This window comes from Otolemur garnettii, unplaced genomic scaffold (genome assembly GCF_000181295.1).
Source record: "Otolemur garnettii isolate 467f Iridium unplaced genomic scaffold, OtoGar3 scaffold00055, whole genome shotgun sequence".
In the NCBI taxonomy this organism is placed as follows: domain Eukaryota; kingdom Metazoa; phylum Chordata; class Mammalia; order Primates; family Galagidae; genus Otolemur; species Otolemur garnettii.
Window position 1 is genome coordinate 3,593,787 of NW_003852450.1, and position 14,850 is coordinate 3,608,636.

Consider the following 14,850-nt stretch of genomic DNA (forward strand, 5'->3'; position numbering starts at 1 on the left):
AAAAGACAGACATGTGTCACACCAGCCCTCTGCTGGCTCAGGAGAGGCGCCAGAGGTAAGCTCATTTCCAACATCCTCATCCTGAGCAGTGCTGGAACATGGCACCTCACACTCCTGCATGCTGGAAGAACACATCATGCTTTTTAGTTTTGTCTTTGTGCATCACAGATCTACAAAATGAGCTGGAGGGAGGATTAGTATGCCCATTTTTCAGATGAGACAACTGACGTTCAATATTATGACTTAGTCATAACCTGGTAGAAGGAGAGAAGACCTGAGAGGTAAACTAGACCCAGAGAGTACAATTGCCTGGTCACACGGTGGACTGGGGGCACAGCTAGACTGGAACCTGACATCCCAATTCTTCCAGCACCATCTGCCTCTGGGTCTATCCTGGTGATGTTATGTTCTAGCAGGGTATGGAGGCTCTCCTCAGGAACTTGATGGAGTCTTTTTGATTGAGAAATGCATGTTTACAAGCACCACCCACAGACAAGCCCAATGTTCAGTTCGCTGTTATTTACATAAAGCCACTTAGCTTTTACTTGAACTCCCCAGAGCAATGGGAAATGTCTCCTGCTTCTGAGGTTGCCTGGAGAAGCCTCCACCACCTCCCTAGGTGCACCTGCCTCCTGTGCACTCTCACTGCCAGGAAATGCTTCAAGTCTAACTGCTGCCCTTCCGGCTGCGACTTCAGCCCAGTTCCTTTTGCTTGGGAAAGAAAGGAGGCCTAGGGAGCTGGGGAAATCTTCCAGAGGCTGGTGAGAGTGCCTGGATAATGGCTCCTTTAGGCTTACACGAGAAGCCAACAGGGTAGAGGTGCCAGCCAAGGTGACTGCCAGCACCTGCCTGGAGCTGCTCTGGGGGAGCACCTCCCTCGTCTCCTGGAGGCTGGCTGGCTCTAACCAGCATTTTCCCCAGTCACCCGACAGGACTGAAAGACAAAAAACCACCCCAGTGTTGACACCTCCCTTTGGTGACCTTGGGAGCCTTTCTGCACACTCAAAAAATAAGGTCAGACATGACTCCTGACAACAATAAGCCCACAAATTGAGCCTGAATGGAGGGACACAGTCCCTGCCCCAAGGGAGTCCTGGCCCTGATGGGGGAGACAGAGCCCTCCCTCCAGACTGATGGGGGAAACAGGAAACCTGCACACAGAGACCTACAGTGGCAGAAAGCCTGGGTAGAAGCCAAGGGGAAACAGCTGTAAAGAGGCGTGATCACTCAGGTGGGGCTTTCCAGGGAGGTGGGTGTGGGAAGGGCTTCACAGAGGATTGGCTGGCATCACTGCAGGAACACATGCAATTTTATAAAAATCCCATTCAAGGAAGGCAGCCCCACCCTAAAAGTCAGAAAAGGCCAGGTGGGGCGTGCATGTGTATGCTTACGTGTGGGCTCACGTGCACGCCCAGCCCCCATTTTCTTCTGTGGTGGACTGTTTATTTTCAGAAACAAACCAATGGAAAAAGTCCGGAAATCCTGCAGCAAACAAAGTCCCTCCAGTCTGCATATCGTGGGGCAAGAGAGAACAAACCTCAGGCTTAAGCTGGACCTTCTGGCTTCCCCGGCCAGGAGTCCCAGCCTTGAGGTTGTACTGACAGTGCTCCTTCCCTTCACAGGTCCCTGTTGCAGGCCCAAAGCTGCATTGTTCTCAAAACAATGGCTGGGCATAGGAAGACAGGGAAGAAGCAGAGGGAAAGGGGTACGTTTCTGAGCACCCCACAGTGAAGATTCCAGAACAGGAGAGGAAAGTTATGAAGGAAAAGAAAGGAAAAATGAGCAGTCATGCTGGGGTAGCAGGTGGATGGTCTGTGCTGCGAGTCGGGGCACCCAGCCAGGCTGTGCCTCATACTAGCTCTTTATCAGGGCCTTGAGCCAGTGTCAGTACAACCCTGACCCCATTCCCCAATGTTCTATGTTGCTCATTGGAAATGGTGGTCTCCAAGGCATCTTCCAGTGCCACAGGTGTGGCATCACTGAGCAGCTGTGGCACTTGAGTCTTGCCTGCCTACTCCTGCAGGGCTGACAAGCCCACCTGGTACAAAAAGAGGTTTAAGCCACTGTGACAAGGAGCATGGTGCCTCTATCCCACAACCAGGCCAGCAGTCCCCTGGAATACTCCCCATCCCCAAGTCCACACCGGACCCAAGCTATGAGGCCAGGGCTGCTCTGGTGTTGCTGACAGTCCTTCCCAAGCCAGGCTAGGAGGGGAAAGGGAATCTCCCACCTGGGCTAATATGGGGAAGCCCACCATGGGTTATACAGCACCAGAGGAGGTTTCCAGCCAGAGGCCAGAATCATTGCTGACTTGGCTGGGACATACAAAGGGGCCTCAGAATCCAACCCAATCCCAGAGCAAGGTGGTCTCTCTGCTATTCCCACTACAGGCTGCCTTGGCAGGCAGGGCTATCAGTGGTCATCCTGTCTATCCCTCCATCCTTCACAGGAGCTCTCCTGACAGCAGAGCAGGGCAGAATCCCACCAGTGATGAAGGACCCCCCCCCCCGAAGAACCTAACATTTCCTGCCATAGGCTGTTCCAGGGTCTACTTCCTCTGGCCATGGAGAAAAAGAGCTGGTTTCCCACGGAGCCTCTGGTGACTTGAAAGTTGGCCCTACTTCTCACTGTGCTCAGCTTTACCTTCCCTGAAAACTGCAATCACAGAGGTCACAAAAAGACCTCAGAGGTGATCCCTGGGATGATCAGTTCTCCCACCATTTTGCCTCCAAGACGGTATACCTCAGCCCCAGCATATTTCTCACAATCTGAAAACTCTGCATTGGGCGCTGAATGGACTGAGTAGTGTGGACTGTCCACTAGCTCCCCACCTAGCCTTCCCTGCTGACACTCACATTGATGAGGGCCATGATCCATAAGGCATAGGACACTCGGGTCCCCACCCCATCCTTCGGGGCCAGCCCAGGGAGTGTCTGGTTGGACCAAGGCTTGGTCTCAGCGTGGTGCTGGCCCAGTACCCTGGAGGCGTGGAACAGCTGACTTCTGGAGGTGGTGTTGACTGTGCTATTGGCAGGCAAGCAGTTGGCCTCAGACAGGAAGGGGTCGGCGATAAGGGGGCTCAGCAGAGCACCAAAGCCCACGAAGAAATGGAGCACCTGGAAGAGGAAGGTGGGGGGATGTGGCTCAGTCTTTAGTCCAAGGAAGCTACAGCCTGGCCTTCTGCCCACAGTGCCCACAGTGTGCCAGCTGTCCCTGCCCCACCTTGTGCCCCATCCAAGAGCCTCATCCTGGCTCCAGAGTGGGAAGCAAAGGGGATAGGAAGCAGGAGAAGCGAGGAAAAGTGACTGGCACCTACATTCAACCACCTCATGGCCTGGAATGACTCAGGGGGCCAGTTCCCTCCCTCCTTGTCTCTTTCTCAATCTTAACTGCCAACTAGGGCTGTTCTCCATATCACCAGCTTCCAGCTAACACCCCAAAGGGAAGGGCTAGATGGGAATACTGGATCCTGGGTGACTAGCAGGAGAAGGAGAAAGAGTAAGTAGGGAAGGAGACAGGAAGGGAAGCAGCAACCCTCACCCCCCATCACACCACATTTCCAGTTCACAGAGAACGTTCTCTTATGAGCAGTTAGGTTCCTGTGACATCCTGAAGTGCAGGCTGCTCAGAGATGAGAACACCCAAGGCCAGAGGCACTAAGTAACGGCCCAGTGCGGCCCACTGGTATGTGGTCACGCAGGGCAGACCCATCAGTGTCCTTTATAGGTCACCACCTGGGCCCAGGGAGAACAATACCTGGGGCAGGGGATGGGAGAGATGGATGGAGCCCAAGGAGCACCCCCGGCCCTCCCCACCACCCAGCCCCACGCCTACTGCCTGGCTTACCTGGAGGAAGACGGCCGAGTCCTTCTGGTACATCCTCACCAGCTGCATGTTGGCCACAGTGTCGATGCAGCCCATGGCCAGGCCCGCCAGCGCCATGACTGAAGCTAGAACCTTCACATCACGGCAGAAGGGGATGACGGCAAACACCAGGGAGATGGCCAGAGAAGAGGTGAAGAGGGCCCACAGCGACTGGGCCAGGCTGGAGCAGGGAGGGTGGTGTCAGGGGAAGGGGCTGGAGCCCTTTGAATGAAGCACCCCTCCCTGCCCTCCCCCGTGCTGGGTTGCCTCGGGAAGATAGGCATTTCCCACCCTCAGGTGGAAAGGGAAGGGCGCTGAAGCAGCAGCTCCCTCACGGGTTAGCCATGGGCTTCGGGCAAGCCATTGAAGGTGTCTGTCTCCTCGTACAACAATCTCTACCTCACAGTGTTGCTGTGAGAATTCCAGGCACTATGGAGTGTGGCCCACAGTCCACACTTCATAAACCCCAACTACTATTATTTTACGTATAAACAATTTTATGTTGTTTACTTAAACCTTAAATTGTTTACTTAAAACAATTAAATGCAAAAACATTTCCCATCCCTCTCAAAGAAGCTGCTTTGAGTCTCTTAAAAGAAGTTCTCTATCAGCAGGTGGAACCTGAGAGGAGCCCGGGCCTGGCACGCCCTGAGCTGGCATCTCCTCTTGCCCAGGGAGAGGTGCTGGCTGCAGTACGCCCCCTGCTCCTCTTCCATGTTCCCCCACTTGGTAAGGCAGCTATTCCCTTACACCAGGCACTAAGTAACTGCCCACTGCGGCCCAGCTGGTATGTGGTCATGCTGGCCCCAGAGCGGGAAGCAGGCACCAGGCCTGAGCCGCCTGCACCAGAGCCCAGGTATTTGGGTAAATTGGCAACCCCTCTAGCAGACAAAGGGTGCAGGTTCTGTGTCTGGAAATGTCTGGAAGAGAGACCCTGTGGCCAACACCACTGGGAGGCGTTTGAGTTGACCCTGTCCCCTTCTTCAGACAAGAGAAAAGCCCACAGAGGCCAGGTATGGTGGCTCACATCTATAACCCCAGCTCTTTGGGACACTGAGGCAGAAGGATCACTTGAAGCCAAGAGTGAGAGACCAGCCTGGGCAACATAACAAGACCCTGTCTCTACAAAAAAATAAAAAAGAAATTAGCTGGGTGTGGTGGCACATATTTTGTAGTCCCAGCTACCTGGGCAGCTGACACAGGAAGTGAGCTGTGATGACGCCACTGCACACTAGCCTTGGTGACAGAGTGAGACCTTGCCTTAGTCTTAAAGAAGAAGCCTACAGAAGGCAGGCTGAGGGCCTGTCTGCCCATGTGTAAATGAATGAATGAATGAGTGCCCAATGAGTGAATTGTTTAATTGAGCCGCCTGCACCAGAGCCCAGGTATTTGGGTAAATTGGCCACCCCTCTAGCAGACAAAGGGTGCAGGTTCTGTATCTGGAAATGTCTGGAAGAGAGACCCTGTGGCCCACACCACTGGGAGGCGTTTGAGTTGTGACCCTGTCCCCTTCTTCAGACAAGAGAAAAGCCCACAGAGGCCAGGTGTGGTAGCTATCGTAAATGTCTGCCCAATGAGTGAATGGTGTGTCTGAGGCTCTGTCATAGGCTGCTTGGGACACTCTGCCCAATGACCAGACTGTCAGAGTAAAGATTAAAGCCTTGTTTTTTTGTTTGTTTGTTTGTTTTTCTGGGACCAGTCTGAAAGGCTAATACCAGGGAGAAGAGAATGAGCAGCAAGAAGGTTCTAGAAGATTGTGGAACTTCTTCAGATTATGAAAGTTGAAGAGCCCCTGGTCAGCCTCTCGGTGGGCTGTTGGGCCTGGAGAGGGAGCAGGTGGGGGCAAAAAGACCTGAGTTTCCAGCACACTGAAGAGGGAGGTCCCCGGTGGCCCCCAGGCTGCATCTTTTCCCAGGGCTTTGTCTTTGAACCCCTTGGCCCTCAGCATTGGCCTTCAGCCAACCGTGTCTTGCTCTATCTTTGATTAAATCCATTATCAGAACGGCTCTGCTGATAGCATCAGTTCGTTATTTTCCCTTCTCTCTTTTCTGGGCTGATCTGTTAGGGAGATTACTGAACAAGAGCCCTGCCTGCTCCCAGTTCAGGACTGGGTGTGTGAGAGAAGAGGGTACACCTACAGCAAGACCAGCTGTTAGGGGGAAACCAGGGAGGGCAGCATTGTGGGAGGACTGCTCAGGTCCTTCCTGAGCCTCTGGCTCTCCAGGGGGTTCCTTCTCTGTCAGTCCCCAGTGCTGCAAGCCCAGGCTGCACAGTGCCCTGTCCTGCCCTGTGCCAGTCACTGTATGTTCCCTATGCTTCTGTGTCCTGCAGCACAGCCACCTCCTCCTTGGTACCCAGCACAGAAGCGATGCTGACACACACAGGTTGATAAAAACAGCAGACCTCTCTCATAGTATGGGGTTCTCTTTTTCCCTTCCTTTCCCTAGACAAGACAGACTAGGCAGCCTGCTGGGTGGTGGACTTCAGGGTCAGCAAGAAGGCACCTATTTGTACATGCAAATATTTGTCAAATATTTGGGACCAGAACTGATATTTCCACCACCTCATTCACCACTTTGCAGTAAAGCAGGGACACCCAGAAAAAAAATACTCTCTTAAAGAATTCTTTATCATTATTGCCTTTAAAAACCTGGAATGAAAGTGGTTCAGTAATGAGTCCTGTAGCAAAGTCCTGAGGGAATGGGATGTGGGATCAGTAAACTGAGATAGGAAGAAGCTGTGGGAAAGGAAACGATAATAACCAGCTCTGCAGTTTGCACGATAACCACCAGCGTTTGTTTATAGTGCCCCGGACATTTGGTGCACGTGAGAAGGCTGTGAGGTAGGCTTTGTAATTGTGCCCATTTGACTCATGAGCAAACTCAGAATGAGAAGGCTAAGATAGTAATGGACAGAGCCTGGGTTCAAACCCAAATCTTCTGCTTTTATCTTTTCCATGGAGGAGAAAGTGTGTGTGCGTGCATGAGGACGTGGCTTCTGGCTTTATATTCCCTAATGCCATGCTTTTCCATGGATGTGGTTGGTGCTGGACCACAGAGCCAGCCCGACTGGAGAGGGGAGCACCAGCTGAGAACATGAGGCCGGACTCTGCAGAACCTTCAACTGCAGGGATAGAAAACAATGATGAGCAGCTTAGTCACTAGAACAAGTGCCTCCAACGGTCCCTCTGAGGCTGTTATAGAGATCCAAATGCAGATCCTAACTGCTGGCTCTGTCACTAGCTTCCCAAGGCATGTGTTGCAGCCTGTTCCCTATGGAACTCAGACCTGGCCCCACGCTTGATGCTGAGAAGGTACTCAGTCCCGACCCCTGGATGTTGCTAGGGGCACATGCAATCTCGAAGGCCTGTCTGGCCACCCCACACAAGCCTGCAGGAACGGACTTCTTAGCTTAAGGAAGGCTAATGTAGGGGTTTTGCTAGATTATCTGCTGGGGGTAACAGAGGCAATGAGATAATGCGGAGATGGGTTGCTGAGTGGACAGCAGGGGACACAGGGGAAGGTGAAGGGCTAGCAGCAGGGGGCTGCCCTCAGCTTCACCTCTATCCCATGGGTCACCTTTGTCTTCTCTCACCTTGCCATTCTTCAGAATGACACTGGATGCTCCATGAGCGGTCATAGGGTGGGGGTGTTTTTCGTTCCATGCCCAGTAACAGGCAGGAGGGAGGGATAAAGAGAGAACAAACAGAAAATGGAGGCCGAAGGGAACCAGGCCTGGGAAGTCCCCTCCCTAGTCTCCTGCCAGACCCTGGGTTGTGCATTCTATGAATTGAGCTGATGCCACACAGCTGGGGCAGGAAGACTGAGCCCACATCAGGCTGGGGGTCAGGGAAATGGAGACCTGCTCCCAGTAAATGGGGACATCTGTGCCACAGGAAATCATGGTTTGAGATCCCAGGCTGCCCACCATCCCCAACTGTTTCAGCAGGGCTATGCCTGGACATTTCAAACATCAGGCCGAACAAATTTCTTTTTTTTTTTTTTTTAGAGACAGAGTCTCACTTTGTTGCCCTCAGTAGAGTGCTGTGGTGTCACAGCTCACAGCAACCTCTAGCTCTTGGGCTTAAGTGATTCTCTTGCCTCAGCCACCCAAGTAGCTGGAACTACAGGCGTCCACTATGCCTGGCTAACAAATTTCTTTAGAATGGTATGTTGTTGCCAAGAAAAAAAAAGTCCCAGATATATCCCAGAGCCAGACTGAAATACATTTATTGCCTATTTTCAATGGCTTGGTCAAAGGGCCCTTCCAAGAAGGTAATTGAAAATTATGGAATAACTATGTTAAAGCAGTTTTGGCACGGAGGATATAGTGGGATTTGTAATCAGAACACTGGATTCTAGACCCACCTTGACCACTTCCCAGTGGTGTGGCTTAGGGCAAGTCCCTTACACTTAGCCCCTCTTAGCCTCAGGTTACTCGGCTATAAAATGGGACTGCAAACCCTGTATGAGGTTGAAGGGAGGAGTTGAGATGATGTGATCCTCCTTCACTCACTGAATGGGCTTTCCCCATGGTCCCCTGCAGCCCCTCCCAGGTGCTTACCTGCTCCCTGGCTCTACCAACGAGCATTGCTAGACCCAGAGAACTGGGCTCCGCAGAAGAGTGCAGAGATCAATGCTGGCTCCTGACCTTCCCCCAAGGCCTGCCTGTGTTTCCAGTGCAGTGCCCTTTAGGGTGACTCTGGCCAGGAGCTGTTAAAGGGAGGTGCCATTGACCTTCATTCTCAGAGTCACTCACCCCTAACCCCACCATCTCAGCTACCCTTCATTTACAAATCAAGAGACTGAGGCCCAGACAGGAGCAGAGAGAGGAGGAGAAGACCCTGAGCCAGGATCCAGTGTCTTCACTCCCAATCCAGGCAAGGGCCAGCAGAATGTCATGGGCCTTTCTCCTTTTATCCTATGCTCACAGGATAATTCAGGCCAATCAGAGGAAGAGCCTTGCTCCCCCAAAGGTGAGAGAACCCCAGGAAACAGCCTAGAGGGTGTCCAACCTGTGGTCCCAAGGCTGCACAAGGATTACATGAGCCTCAGCAGGGAGGCTCAGGACATCTTCCTTGCCTCCCTCCCCAGCCCAGCCTCCATCATCTCCTGAAGGGCTGGGACAGAGGGTCAGAGAGCACAACTGTGAAGAATCACAGCTAGAGGTGTCCCAACCCCAATCCACCGCAAAGAGGGCAGGGAGCTCATAATGGGATGGTGTGGGGACCTGGGACAAGAAACCAGGAGACAAGGCTTCCCTGGGAATGAGGTGATTACCTCAAGCCAGGTTGATGGGGAAGAGGCAGCTCAGACTGAGGAAAGAGCCAAGAGAGAGGAGGCCCCCCTCTAGCTTTATCCCCCCCAAAGTCTTCACACTCACACGCCAGTTGTTCAGGGTCCTGTGTTAAGGCTGAGGAGACCCAGCTGGAGGGGCAGACAAACCTGTGTTTGGGAGATCCCAAACCAAGCCAGAACTATCCTGTTAGACTCTGAGGTTGAGAGCCGTACCCTGTATATTACAGCATTCCCCAGGGCTCACCAGGGTGCTAGGGATGCGGGGAGTGCCCCTTGGACTTGAACTTGCAGTCTATCCACCTGGAACACCTCTCCCCCACTTTGCATGCCTGGCTTTCTCCTGTCATTCAAGCTTCAGCTCTAACGTCACCTTCCCATAGAGGCCTTCTCTGAGCATTAGCTAAAGTCGCCCCCAGCTCTGCCACTCTCCACCCTACCTGATTATGCCTTTCGTGTCATCATCTAAAATTCTCCTCCAGAACATAGGCTCCATGAGAGCAGGATTCCTACCTTGTCTGTCATACCCACTCCTAAAACAGGGTCTGACTTAAGATAATTGTGGAGTGAATCAATGGGTAGGATGAGTTTTGAGATTTGTTTAACTTAAAAACTGATATATAATTTAAATGCCATAAAATTCAGATATTTATGTTTACAATTCAATAGTTTTTTAGGATACTGGAGTATGAAACCGTCATCACAATGTATATTAAAACATTTCCCTCAAAGGCAGAGACAGAGCCCATAGGAACATGCCATCCTTCTTTACACCCTAAGCCCTGGGGTGTAAACTAAGCTACTTTCGGTGTCTATAGAGTTCCCTATTCTGGACTTTGGTAGAAATAGATTGATACAAGATCTGGTCTTTTGTGTCTGGCTTCTTTCACTTAGCATGATGTTTTCATGAATGTTTCATACATGTTAGAGCACGTGTCAGTATCTCATTCTGTTTCATGGCTGATATTCCATTGTATGGATATACTACATTTTGGTTTTTTTTTCCTACAGGGATCTTGCTTATGTTGCCCAGGCTGGTCTCAAACTCCTAGACTCAAGTGATTCCCCCTCCCCAGCCTCGCTAGCGCTAGGACTAAAGGTATTCACTGCTGTACCCAGCTGAATATACAACATTGGGTTTGGCCATCCATCTGTTGACGGGCATTCGTTTTGTTACCACTTTTGGACTACTATGGGCAATACTATAAACATCTGTTTCTAAGTTTGTTGTTGTTGTTGTTGTTGTTGTTGTTTTAGAGACAGTCTCACTCTATCACCCTTGGTAGAGTGCCATGGCATCACACAGCTCACAGCAACCTCCAACTCCTGGGCTTAGGCGATTTTCCTGCCTCAGCCTCCAGAGTAGCTGGGACTACAGGGGCCTGCCACAACGCGCGGCTATTTTTTTTTTGTTGCAGTTTGGCCGGGGCCAGGTTTGAACCCGCCACCCTCGGTATATGGGGCTGGTGCCCTACTCACTGAACCACAGGTGCTGTCCTGCTTCTAAGTTTTTGTGTGGACATATATTTTCTGTTCTTTGTGGTACATGTCTAGTCCTATGTTGAGAGGGGTTTTTAAAACAAGAACCATGTCTGGTTCCCTAGGTTTGTTGCATGCTGAAAGGTAGACAAGGTGCTGAAGAAAGAGGTAGAGACTTTCCAGATGGGAGAACAACCAGAGCCCGGCTTAGAGGGAAGACCTAGCTTGTGATGTGTTCCAGGGAGTAGCCTAGGGAACTGGTGCATGGAAGATAAGCTTTGATGCAATAGGCAGGAAGATATAGCTGGATCTTTGACAAGGAAGGACTTGCAGATTAGAAGAAATTTGAGGGGGGAAAAGGTGGAAAAGGAAAGAATAACTAGGACAAAGAGGAAGAACTCAACAAACCTTCAGTTAGGAGGGTGCAGGCAGAGGAGAGGCTAAGGTGAGGCTGGGAAAAGGTTGGGGAGGCTCTAAAAGTCATTTACCTGCCCTGATGCCTCTGAGATAAAGGGGTCTCCCAACTGCCTGGGGTGGTTAGACAGGTCCCCAAGAAACCAGGAAAAACCTTTAATCTAAATACCCCTTTGCCTTTCCTATCTGACAAAGTACATACCTATATACCCTGCCAACCAGGTAGCTTTTGTTTTTCTCTTCTCTGAAAGATTTCCTCCTTGTGGTAAGCAAGATTTTCCTAAGAAAGGTGTAGTGTAGATTCTTCCTCCCTCTTGCCTGCATTTGTTGGCCTCCTTCAAGATCTCTGTCTATGCTAAAAGCCTCAGAGGCAGAGACAGCGCACAGAAGCGTGCACACAGGCTGGTGCTGCCCTGAACAGAGGCTCAAGTCCTCCCCTGCACCTGCTCCAACATTCAAGGCTCTCTGTGTACAGTCCTTCCAATGCATGCCCCTATGGAGGTGTCCAGAAGCTCTGTTCAGCCTGGGCCCCCAGGCTAGGGAGGACCTAAGTAAGAGGCGGCCAGGACTCTCCTCTCCCACGTGTCATCAGGCACTCTCCCCTTCTCCTCCGCAACAGCTGGCTTTAACAGATTTGTTAAACCAATCCCCCACTCACAAGTACTAGAGCACACTAGATGGTAATCACTTAAGCTGAAAAGCACTTACTTGCCAGGGTATTAGCATTTTAACTGAGACATGGCAAGGCCACATGGAATCAAGCTTAGCGGCTGGTTTCTGGGCTGGTGCAAGTTGTTTGTTTTGGGGGATGGGGAACTGTGATGAGAGCAGCCCAGAGTTACCTGGGTGGTAGTAGACTCTGCCTACACTCAAGGTTACCCCTGGGACATCTCTCCATTTCCACTGGAAGTCTGCTTTGCTCTTAACTTCAGGAAAGGGTTTTTGATGACTTTTTGTCTTGGAAGTGGGAGGACTCAGGTTCAGAATTTAAACATGAACCACTGATAGGACATACCTCCCTTAATGATCCCCGCAGGAAGCTCCAGAGGCCTTACCACTGCCTACCTCTGAGTTGAGAGAGCTCAGGAATGCTCAGCCTCTGAGTATACACAAGGATACTCATTCCATGCCCCTGCTCTGCAGAGCTGAAGCTGGCTACTCACAAAGCAAGAGGCAGTGCCAAAGCGTCTGGCTCTAGAGACAAATGCCTGGGTTCAAATGCTGGCTAGGTGTCTTCTTCAAAACTGCATAATGTGGGCCAAGTTCTTAACCTTTCAGTACCTCAGTTTTCTTATGTACAAAATACAGAGTGTCTGTCCCAAAAATTACCCATAAAGTCACCATACATAGGGAAAATGGGAAATTTTAGAGAGAGAGATGGCCAACATGTACAGAATATTTTGTAAATATTTTGTAAAAAATTTATAATGAATATTTTGTAAATAAAGGTAGATTTAGCTACAATTTTCCATTTTCCCTATGTATGGCAACATTATGGGTGACTTTATGGGTGACAGCTCTATCTGTAAAGATAATAGCACTAACCAGGGTTGCAGTGAAGGTTAAATGTGAAGATTGAATGGTTGATACATGTAAAGCACTACAAATAGTGCCTGGGACAAAGTGAGTGCAAAATAAAGTTAATTATGATTGTGACCATTGTCGTTTTTCTTTTCTGTGAGCCAGGGTCCTGCTGTAGGACCCTCTTTCACTGTTCAGACCCCCCTGTTAAGTAAGGAGTCCCGAGGGAGGCACAGAGCTGTCCAGGAAGAGGTACGTATCTCTGCTGGCTTCACAAAACCTGGCTTGCCAACCTGTCATTTAGAATTATCCTCACTCCCTTTCCTGTTCTTTGCACAACATGTGTTCTTAAAAGTTCCAGGTAAAGGAGCTTTTGTAAGTCAAAGTACTTAACAAAAAACTGCTGATACTTGAAGGTACTTTATCTTCATTTCTAATTAAGACTCTAGGCAGAATGAATCTTGGGCTCTTTCTTAAGATTTTCTGAATCTTCTGTACATCCAAGCCTGTACCAAACCCACAAAAACACTGGTGCACACAAGGAGACTTGCTCTTAAGGAAAGAATTCTTCAGTTTACAGGGGTGGGGGTGGGGTGGGGGAGTTAATCACTCCCCAAATACTAATGTTTTAAAGTAGGTTCCATCTGTACTGTCACCTGTGCTGGCTATAGGCTCTGAAAGTGAAGTGGACAGGAACACCCACCCTCATGGTACTTCCAGGAGTGAGCCAAAGGGCAAGAGCTCTTGGTCCAGAATGATCCTTTCAGAGGTTTCTCTGGGATAGTCCAAGTGTGATTTTGTCCCTAGGTCAGCTCCTTTCTTGAGTCCATGCAGTTTAGAAACCACTCGGCCAGGCGCTGGGACTAGGAAAATCATGTAGCAGCCACTGGCTTGCAAGTCATCTACTCCCTCTTCTATTCTGGGTCTCTGTTTTCCCAGCTGCAGCAAGGGAGTGAATCCTGCTGCTTATCCATAAGGGCGCCCATGGAGGTGGCCCAGTCCAATTTGAGCCCGGAAAATGAGGCTCTGCAAGGGTATCCAAAGGGTATCCTCTGGGGGACATGCCAGGGAGAGGCCAGAGCCCTGTCCTGGGGCAAAGGCCAGGGAGTCTAGCATGGGAGGAGGTGGGAAACAGAGGGGAATGCTGATGCCAGGAATGGAGTGTCACTCTACCAAGCTATGGGTGAGATACCCTGGGCCTTTACCCTGGCCCCAGCCGTGAGGTCCTATGTGTCCCAGAGGCAGAAAGGCTCTACCTCCAGGGGCCAATCCAGGAGCTGTGTCCTGGTTCCCTTGGAAGCAGGACCACACAGGACCTACCAGCCCTGTCTGGGGTGGTGGAGAAGGGACAGTCTGTGTCAGCTTACATGAAGCTCATTATGCGTGGAGCCCAGTCCTGGGTGCTCAGTCAAGCTGCAGGCCAGCTCTGACACCCAGCACCACCATTGAGTTGGCCCTCCCACTGTCCTTCCAAGTCACTTCCAATTCTGACAGCGATAGCAACAGCGGGTCTACTGACAAACCTCAGAGGACTGTGCAAGAGAGGGACCCTCTCCACCTCTGCAAACTCCATCACTCTCCTTTCTCTTCCCTGGGGTAGTGGGTAGGGGAAGAGGTGGGAACTGGTTTTACCCTCTCACTTGGGTGACAGACGACAAATAAATAATTCAGAAGTCACCTTCAGTCTCTGAGGAGAGTTTTCCGGGGAGAGGTGGGGTGGGGAGGAAAGCAACCCTTCTGCCCAGTCGCCCAGGCGGGGCGCAGCTGGTGGAGCTGGAAAGGGTGGTCGCTGCCAACCCAGAGGCGAGGGCGACGGACAGCCCAGCGCTGTTGGGACAGAGACCGGGTAAGGAGGCGGGAGGGAAGGGTCGGCACGGCGGGGGTGGGCGTCCAAAGACTGGGGCGGGGGCGCGCGGCCAAGGCACTCACGTCCTCTTGAAGACGCCCCCGAGGGCGCTGCCCAGCAGGAGGCAGAGCTGCTGCGAGAAGAAGACCCAGGAGATCTGGGGCAGCGAGCTGTGCGTCTGGCAGCGCAGGTCCAGCAGCGTGGGCCCGAGGAAGGCGATGCACAGGCCGAAGCTGAAGAAGACGCTCCAGTAGGTGAGCGTGGGCTGCAGATTGCGGCGGAGCAGCCCCGACACGCGGCCGTCGCAGCCCATGGCCCCGGCTGGCGGGCTCGCGGCTCTGGCTCGGAGCGAGCCCGGTGCCCGAGTGGCGCGCCGCCCGCGGGAGGGCCGGCTGGCCAGGGGAGGCCGGCGGCCGGGAGGGAGGGGCGGGG

The 14,850-nt window shown here is 51.7% G+C and overlaps 1 protein-coding gene across 2 annotated transcripts in view; it reads right to left on the reverse strand.

The window, feature by feature from the left end:
- Positions 1-14,736, reverse strand: part of MFSD4A (major facilitator superfamily domain containing 4A) — a 33,930-nt gene extending 19,194 nt beyond the window's left edge. Inside the window, exons 1-3 of one of the 2 annotated variants that reach the window (XM_003792226.3) lie at positions 14,502-14,731; positions 3,847-4,045; positions 2,856-3,116 (exon numbers count right to left, since the gene is read on the reverse strand). In XM_003792226.3, coding sequence (XP_003792274.1) covers positions 2,856-3,116; positions 3,847-4,045; positions 14,502-14,731 — 690 coding nt within the window. Of the gene's footprint in view, positions 1-2,855; positions 3,117-3,846; positions 4,046-14,501 lie in introns of both variants that reach the window. The other variant, XM_003792228.3, reaches the window with a different exon arrangement.
- Between the last annotated feature and the right edge of the window lie 114 nt (positions 14,737-14,850).